This window comes from Colobus angolensis, unplaced genomic scaffold, assembly GCF_000951035.1.
Source record: "Colobus angolensis palliatus isolate OR3802 unplaced genomic scaffold, Cang.pa_1.0 Scaffold61, whole genome shotgun sequence".
In the NCBI taxonomy this organism is placed as follows: domain Eukaryota; kingdom Metazoa; phylum Chordata; class Mammalia; order Primates; family Cercopithecidae; genus Colobus; species Colobus angolensis.
The window spans coordinates 4,379,791-4,388,164 of NW_012119710.1; the positions used below are offsets into that span (position 1 = coordinate 4,379,791).

Below are 8,374 nucleotides of genomic sequence, written 5' to 3' on the forward strand. Positions count from 1 at the left end.
ATCTGCTCCCCTCCTCATATTTGGTCCTGTCCTTAGGTGTCCTGTCAGAAGAACAGATCCGTCTGAAGAAACTGAAGCGGCAAGAGGAGGAACAGGCTCATGCCGTATCCCTGCCCCCCAGGGCTTCCTCACCCCCTCAAATCCTGCCTCAGCTCAGCCCGGAGCAACTGGGCATGATCGAGAAGCTGGTCGCTGCCCAGCAACAGTGTAACCGGCGCTCCTTTTCTGACCGGCTTCGAGTCACGGTACTTGATACACCTGGGGAGAGGCGGCTGCACCCAGATCACCAGTGGGCTTCTTGATGTCCGACTCAAAGCGCTTTGCCTTTTCCCTCCTGGGTAGCCTTGGCCCATGGCACCAGATCCCCATAGCCGGGAGGCCCGTCAGCAGCGCTTTGCCCACTTCACTGAGCTGGCCATCGTCTCTGTGCAGGAGATAGTTGACTTTGCTAAACAGCTACCCGGCTTCCTGCAGCTCAGCCGGGAGGACCAGATTGCCCTGCTGAAGACCTCTGCAATCGAGGTGGCTGGAGAAGGGCAAGGGATGAAGGGAGAAGCAGAATGGGATTATCTGTGGGAGGGGCCTCCAGACACCGAGCTGGGAGAACCAAATCTGCTGGGAAGCAGGGATGAGGGAAATCGGCCTCCCTGGAAGGGGCTATGCTCCAAGACCAACCTTCCTAGTCCCCGTTTGAGGTCTGCTGCTTGTGTGCAGGTGATGCTTCTGGAGACATCTCGGAGGTACAACCCTGGGAGTGAGAGTATCACCTTCCTCAAGGATTTCAGTTATAACCGGGAAGACTTTGCCAAAGCAGGTGAGAACTGAGATCACACAGGGATTGGGGCTGGATGGACAAATGCTTCTTTTTTTATTTTTTAGTTTTAAAAATTGAGGGCCAGGCGCGGTGGCTCATGCCTGTAATCCCAGCACTTTGGGAGGCCGAGGTGGGCAGATCACAGGGTCAGTAGATCAAGACCATCCTGGCTAACACGGTGAAACCCTATCTCTACTAAAAATACAAAAAATTAGTCAGGCATGGTGGCACGTGCCTGTAGTCTCAACTACTTGGGAGACTGAGGCAGGAGAATCGCTTGAATCCGGGAGGCGGAGGTTACAGTGAGCCGAGATCGCACCATTGCACTCCAGCCTGGGTGACCAAAAAAAAAATTGAGATGAAGTCTCACTGTGTTGACCAGGCTGGTCCTAAACTCCTGGCCTCAAGTGATCCACCTGCCTTGGACTCCCAAAGTGCTGGGATTACAGGCGTGGGCAACTGAACCTGGCCAGGACTGGTTCTTTTTGTCATAGGCCCATAGTGACTACAGAGCCACAGGCCCAACGTTTGAGTGACTGGTAAGGGAAGGCTCCCTTTATTTTTTGAAGATGGAAAATTGGAATGCTGATAGGCTTCTCTCAGCTGCTCCAGATAGATCCCTGTCCTCTGTTGCTTTAGGTCAGTGGTTTTCAAACTGTATTCCAAGGAACCTGAGAGATATATGGAACGGCACCTTGGAGGAGAAACAGGGAGGCACAGGAAGTGAACTAATCTTCCTCACATGTGCTCTTTGGGGATCATGGGGGCTGATTTCCCCTACTCTTTTTTTTTTTTTTTTTTTTTTGAGATGGCGTCTCACTCTGTTGCCAAGCTGGAGTGCAGTGGCACGATCTTGGCTCACTGCAACTTCCACCTCCCGGGTTCAAGCGATTCCCCTGCCTCAGCCTCCCGAGTAGCTGGAACTACAGGCGTGTGCCACTACGCTCAGCTAACTTTTGTATTTTTAGTAGAGACAGGGTTTCACTGTGTTGCCCAGGCTGGTCTTGAACTCCTGAGCTCAGGCAATCCACCCGCCTCGGCCTCCCAAAGTCCTGGGATTACAGCCATGAGCCACCACACCAGGCCCCTCCCCTACTCTTTTTCAATTACACTTTCTGATGAACTGGAACCATGGCATGGGAAACATGCCCAGAGGGGATGTACAATAAGGGCGAATGTTTCCATCCCCATCCTATATCTGAAGTATTTTCTCCAAAAATTAGTTCATACTGTAGCTCTCTATCTGATTCTCGCTTGGGAGCTACGCAGAAGGGGTTTCTTCATATTCAACTATTGGTCATGTTTGTGTCATGAAAACTGGCCTGGGAAAGTACAGGAGGCTGAGGGACTTTTGGAGGGACTGGAATTGAGCTTCAGCAGGAAACCAAGTAGCTTAACAACTGGATGAGTGGGGCTCTAAAATATGGCTGATGCCCTGACTCCATTCTCAGGGCTGGTAGATCTGTGGCTAGGCCAGTCATCAAGCCTTCCCTGACTCAGGTCAGCTTGCGTGCCTCTTGCTCTCCCAACACAGGTCCACCCAGTGAGCTTTCTAGGAAGGCCACCCTTCACTGTAGGGCATAACAGGGCTATGTTGGCACCTTTTGCCTTCTATAGTGCCTGGTGTGCTGCCCGGATGTGTTGGCACCTAATGGGGTGATTTAATGACTTTACCCAGCTTTAAAGCCCAGCCCTGCCCCCTCTTCCAAACCATTTTTCCTCGATGGTTATTATCTCAGACCTTCTTAACCATGGCTCTCCCCTCCTTCAGAATATCCTCCTTGTGGAACCCTGCCCAGTTCTAAGATCTCTGTATTAGTTTGGCACTCATAGACTCGTGCTGTCTGAATCTGCACCTATTTGTAGATTTATTTATTTACTTATTTTATTTTATTTATTATTTTTGAGACGGAGTTTCACTCTTGTTGCCCAGGCTGGAGTGCAATTGGCACAATCTTGGCTCACTGCAACCTCTGCCTCCCAGGTTTAAGCGATTCTCCTGCCTCAGCCTCCCGAGTAGCTGCGATTACAGGCATGTGCCACCACGCCTGGCTAATTCTGTATTTTTAGTAGAGATGAGGTTTCTCCATGTTGGTCAGGCTGGTCTCAAACTCCCGACCTCAGGTGATCTGCTCGCCTCAGCCTCCCAAAGTGCTGGGATTACAGGTGTGAGCCACCGTGCCTGGCCCTTATAGATTTATTTATACAAGCAGTTTTGAAGTAATCATGCTTGCCTTTCATTTTTCATTTCATGAGTGAGGTCTTGGGGAGAAGGAACTGGAGCTCTGTTTGTCACGTCTCCTCCCCTCTCTATCCACTACTATTTACTTCATGCAGTAGATGACTGGTGACACAGACTGAGCACATTTGAGGTGTTCATTCCGTGGGCATCAGCAGACCCTCACAGGTGCATTAGCCAACTATAGAACCTCCTCTTAATTTGTGTATAAAGGGGGCTGTTTGCCATACTTTGGGGCTCAAAACCTCACCACGAAATGCTTTAGAAAATGGGGCTTGCCGCCGGGCGTGGTGGCTCACACCTGAAATCCCAGCACTTGGGAGGCCGAGGCAGGTGGATCACCAGAGGTCAGGAGTTTGAGACCAGCCTGGCTGACATGGCGAAATCCCATCTCTACTGAAAATACAAAAATTAGCTAGGCGTGGTGGTGCACCCATCCCAGCTACCCAGGAGGCTAAGGCAGGAGAATCGCTTGAACTCAGGAGGCTGAGGTTGCAGTGAGCCGAGATCGTGCCACTGAATTCCAGCCTGGGTGACAGAGCAAGACTCTGTCTCAAAGAAAAGAAAAAAGAAAAAGAAAATGGGGCCTGTCTATTAAATGGACTAACACACAACACTTGATAAACATCAGGGTGAAAGTACAGGAAGTGACTCACCAAGAAGCCTTGAATGGAAAAGTGTAGCAGATGGTTGCTAAAGGAAATCTGACAAAGCCTGGGGAACTGTGTAGGGTGCAGAGACTTTGACAATGTGTATGAGAGACATATTCTCTAGGTATCATGACTTTAACTCATGGTTTGTTGCATTTTAGTCTTCTCAGCAGGAAGACTGTTTCCATGAAAAACTGAATATTTATTGGCCGGGCGTGGTGGCTTATGCCTGTAATCCCAGTACTTTGGGAGGCCGAGGCAGGCAGATCATGAGGTCAAGAGATCGAGACCATCCTGGCCAACATGATGAAACCCTGTCTCTACTAAAAATACAAAAATTAGCTGGGCGTGGTGATGTGCGCCTGTATTCCCAGCTACTCAAGAGGCTGAGTCAGGAGAATCGCTTGAACCCGGGAGGCAGAGCTTACAGTGAGCCAAGATTATGCTACTGCACTCCAGCCTGGTGACAGAGTAAGACTCCATCTCAAAAAAAAAAAAGAAAAAAAAAATATATATTTATTTATTTATTTATTTTACAAGCACTTATGTGGTAGTTACCATATATGCCACATATTTATGAGATAGGTACTATTATTATTCCCATTTTACAGGTAGGAAAACCAAAGCCCAGAGAGGTTACATAACTTACACAAGGTCACACTGCCTTGTAAGTGGTAGAGCCAGGACTCAATTCCAGGCAGTCTGGCACCAGAATCCACATCCTCACCCATACTGCAATATTCCCTCTAGGATGTGATACATGAAATGTATCTCTAGTGTTCAGATAAGTAAGGCCAATGCCAGTGAAAAACAATTCTTTTTTTTCCTTTAAAACAGGGTCTCACTCTGTCGCCCAGGCTGAATGCAGTGGTGTGATCAATCACGGCTCAATGCAGCCTCGACCTTCTGGGCTCAAGTGATCCTCCTTGAGTAGCTGGGATTACAGGTGTGAGCCACTGTGCCCTGCTGAAAAAGGACTCTTTTATTTTTTTATTTTTTTATTTTTTTTGAGCCAGAGTCTTCTGTTGCCCAGGCTGGAGTGCAAGTAGCACGATCTCAGCTCACTGTAAGCTCCGCCTCCCAGGTTCAAGCAATTCTGCTGCTCAGCCTCCCATGTAGCTGGGACTACAGGTGCGCCACCACGCCCAGTTAATTTTTGTATTTTTAGTAGAGATGGAGTTTCACTGTGTTGCCCAGGCTGGTCTCGAACTCCTGAGCTCAGGCAATCTGTCTGCCTCGGCCTCCTGAAGTGCTGGGATTACAGGGATAAGCCATCCCTGTAATCCGGCTCTTTTTCTTTTTCTTTTCTTTCTTTCTTTTTTTTTTTTTTTTGAGATGGAGTTTCACTCTGTCACCCAGGCTGGAGTGCAGTGGCGTGATCTTGGCTCACTGCAACCTCCACCTCCCAGATTCAAGCAATTCTTCTGCCTCAGCCTCCTAAGTAGCTGGAATTACAGGCGTGCACCACCACGCCCAGCTAATTTTTGTATTTTCAGTAGAGACGGGGTTTTGCCATGTCAGCCAGGCTGGTCTCGAACTCCTGACCTCAGGTGATCCATCTGCCTCAGCCTCCCAAAGTGCTGGGATAAAAGGCGTGAACCGCCGTGCCCTGCTGAAAAGGATTCTTTATAAACAAAAATAAGAGTTGCTTCTATTTCTAGAAACGTGGAGCCCTCAAGAATTTTAATAACAGAATTGGCGGGGGGTGGTGTCTGATACCTGTAATCCCAGCACTTTGGGAGGGCAAGGTGGGTGGATTGCTTGAGTCCAGGAGTTTGAGACCAGCCTGGGCAACATGGTGAAATCCTGTCACAACAAAAAATATAAGAATTAGCTAGGTGTGGTGGTATGAACCGGTAGTCCCAGCTACTAGGGAGGCTGAAGTGGGAGGATTGCTTGCACCTGGGAGGTCAAGGCTGCAGTGAGCTGTGATCGTGCCACTGCACTCCAGTCTGGGTGACCAAACAAGACCCTGTCTCAAAGAAAAAAAACAAGAATACCAGAATTATTATCATTTAATTCAGCACCTGTTGTGTGCCAGACACAGCACTAAGTGCTCTGCATACTTTGTCACTGAACCATCCCAACAATTTTCTGAGATGGGTTTGGATATGATTCTCATTTCACAGTTGAGGCTTAGAGGGGTTAAGACATTTGCTCAAGGTTACACAGCAAAGCCCTGTAGCCTTTTTTTTTTTTTTGGACGGAGTCTCCCTCTGTCACCCAGGCTGGAGTGCAGTAGTGCGATCTCGGCTCACTGCAACCTCCACCTCGCAGGTTCAAGTGATTCTCCTGCCTCAGCCCCCCAAGTAGCTGGGATTACAGGTGCCTGCCACCACGTCCAGCTAGTTTTTGTGTTTTTAGTAGAGATGGGGTTTCGCCATGTTGGCCAGGCTCTCCTCGAACTCCTGAACTCGGGTGATCCACCCGCCTCAGCCTCCCAAAGTGTTGGGATTACAGGTGTGAGCCACCGTGCCCAGCCCCGGTAAACTTCTTAGTGAGTTCCTAGTAGTTCCCTAAGGTAAGGTGCTGGAGGAGAGAAGGAAGTTCCTGCTGCTCCTGCTGCATGTGTCAGCCTCCCTTCTTCCTCCCTAGGGCTGCAAGTGGAATTCATCAACCCCATCTTCGAGTTCTCCAGGGCCATGAATGAGCTGCAACTCAATGATGCTGAGTTTGCTTTGCTCATTGCCATCAGCATCTTCTCTGCAGGTGTGGAGGAGGGGCAATGGGAAACAGCAAGAGACTTGCACCAAGGAGGGCTGCAGGCCCCACAGGAATCAGGGGGTGGCTTGGGAGGGTGGAGGCATTTGCTGTGTTATTTTGGGATGAGAGAGCTTGGCTGGAGCATGTCTCTATATTTTGGTTGCAATTTGGGGTATGGAACTGGACCCTGGCCAGACTTGCTCCTCAACTCTCTTGGTGACCTATAGACCGGCCCAATGTGCAGGACCAGCTCCAGGTAGAGAAGCTGCAGCACACATATGTGGAAGCCCTGCATGCCTACGTCTCCATCCACCATCCCCATGTGAGTGTCTCCATGGTGCCCCTTTTCCTCCTTCCCACACACAGGCCCATTCCCTGATATACCTACTCTCCCTTCAAGAATTTCTCTCTGCATGGTGTGCAGACAATTCACCTCTCCCACAACTCCCCTACCCTTGCCTCCCTTCCCTGCAGACAAGCAAAAGCTGTTCTTGTCTCTCTCCTTTCCCCAGGACCGACTGATGTTCCCACGGATGCTAATGAAACTGGTGAGCCTCCGGACCCTGAGCAGCGTCCACTCAGAGCAAGTGTTTGCACTGCGTCTGCAGGACAAAAAGCTCCCACCGCTGCTCTCTGAGATCTGGGATGTGCACGAATGACTGTTCTTTCCTCATATTTTGTTTTCTGGGCTGGATGGCTAAGGCCCGGTGGCTGCCTCCTAGAAGTGAAACAGATTGAGAAGGGCAAACATTCCTGGGAGCTGGGCAAGGAGATCCACCCGTGGCATTAAAAGAGAGTCAAAGGGTTGGGAGTTTTGTGGCTACTGAGCAGTGGGGCGCCCGTAACGCTGTGCTGTGTCTGAAGACCACACTGATCCCACAAACGGATGGGCCTGGGGGCCACTTTGCACAAGGTTCTCCAGCGCCCTGCCCATCCTGCCTCCACCACTTCCTGTTTTTCCCACAGGGCCCCAAGAAAAATTCTCCACTGTCACTCTGTGGTATGGCCATAAATGTCTCAGCGCCGCCTCACTGATAGGTCTGGTACTGTTTGAACAGGAAGATCAAAATGAATACAAAATGAGAGAAACCAATGTCTGTATTGGGGGTGGGGACACGGTAGTAGAGGAGGAAGCCTGCGATCTTTAGGATCCGCCTCCAGGCTCAGAGGAGGGAGGGTCACAAGTGACAGGCTTGGCCGTGAGAGGGGCCTCTTACTAACCCCCACTGCGCCATATGGGTAAATGGAATGCTGAGGCTTAGGCGCCCCCTTCCCCTGCTGGGATCCAGGTAGGATCCGGTTGCTTTCTGCGGGGAAGGAGGAAGTGTTGGATTTCAGCGCTAAGGCCTCGGCAGTGCACCTCACGTGCGTGTGTAACATGCCGTAGTTTTTCCTTTGGCATCTGAAAAAGGCACAACCTGAAAGACCCAGAACCCAGTTTCGGCCCCCAGGTCCTTTGGGACAGGAAGGGAAGAGCCATATGGCCGCGGGGAGGCTGTCCTGCCGCGGGGCTGGCTTCGCGGACGCACGGGACTCCATCTCCCAGCGGGCGCCGCGGCGCTGTCACGCCCCCCTCCCCGCGCGCGCCCGGAGGAGGTAACCGCGGCCGCGCGCCCCATGCGCCCCCGCTGCCCAGGATTGGTAGGCTCCACCGCGCGGCAGCAGGCTTCCCTGCTCCGGCTCCGAGCACCGCCAAAGCGCGTGAGGTGGGGGAGCAGGGGGATGGGGAGCCTGTCAGAAAGTCTCAGGGGCCGATTATCTTGGGAAGTGACTTTCAGAGGAATCCACATGTCGTCGAAATGGGCGCTATGACCCCGTCGGGTTAAAGTTTCTCTGAGTAACCCAAACAGAAGGTACTGCTGTGTGTCCTCCCCTTTGCACGCGACGGCGCTGGGTCGGCCTGGCGCGCTCTCCCCCGCCCATGGGCGCTAGACTAGGTGTGTGCGCAGCCGCTGTCTCCGTAGGTCG

General features: G+C 51.2%; 2 protein-coding genes across 13 annotated transcripts in view; both read left to right on the forward strand.

Annotated features, from left to right (window-relative positions):
* Positions 1 to 7,214, forward strand: part of NR1H3 (nuclear receptor subfamily 1, group H, member 3) — a 19,206-nt gene extending 11,992 nt beyond the window's left edge. For 4 of the 5 annotated variants that reach the window (XM_011963337.1, XM_011963336.1, XM_011963339.1 and 1 more), the window contains 6 exons: positions 37 to 245; positions 343 to 522; positions 715 to 814; positions 6,299 to 6,412; positions 6,634 to 6,728; positions 6,919 to 7,214. In XM_011963337.1, the coding sequence (XP_011818727.1) occupies positions 37 to 245; positions 343 to 522; positions 715 to 814; positions 6,299 to 6,412; positions 6,634 to 6,728; positions 6,919 to 7,065 (845 nt within the window). In that variant the 3' untranslated portion in view covers positions 7,066 to 7,214. The remainder of the gene's footprint in view (positions 1 to 36; positions 246 to 342; positions 523 to 714; positions 815 to 6,298; positions 6,413 to 6,633; positions 6,729 to 6,918) is intronic. The other variant, XM_011963340.1, reaches the window with a different exon arrangement.
* A 522-nt stretch (positions 7,215 to 7,736) lies between these two features.
* Positions 7,737 to 8,374, forward strand: part of MADD (MAP-kinase activating death domain) — a 67,263-nt gene continuing 66,625 nt past the window's right edge. For 7 of the 8 annotated variants that reach the window (XM_011963350.1, XM_011963352.1, XM_011963351.1 and 4 more), the window contains exon 1: positions 8,006 to 8,107. The gene's annotated coding sequence lies outside the window, so the exon portion shown is untranslated. The other variant, XM_011963353.1, reaches the window with a different exon arrangement.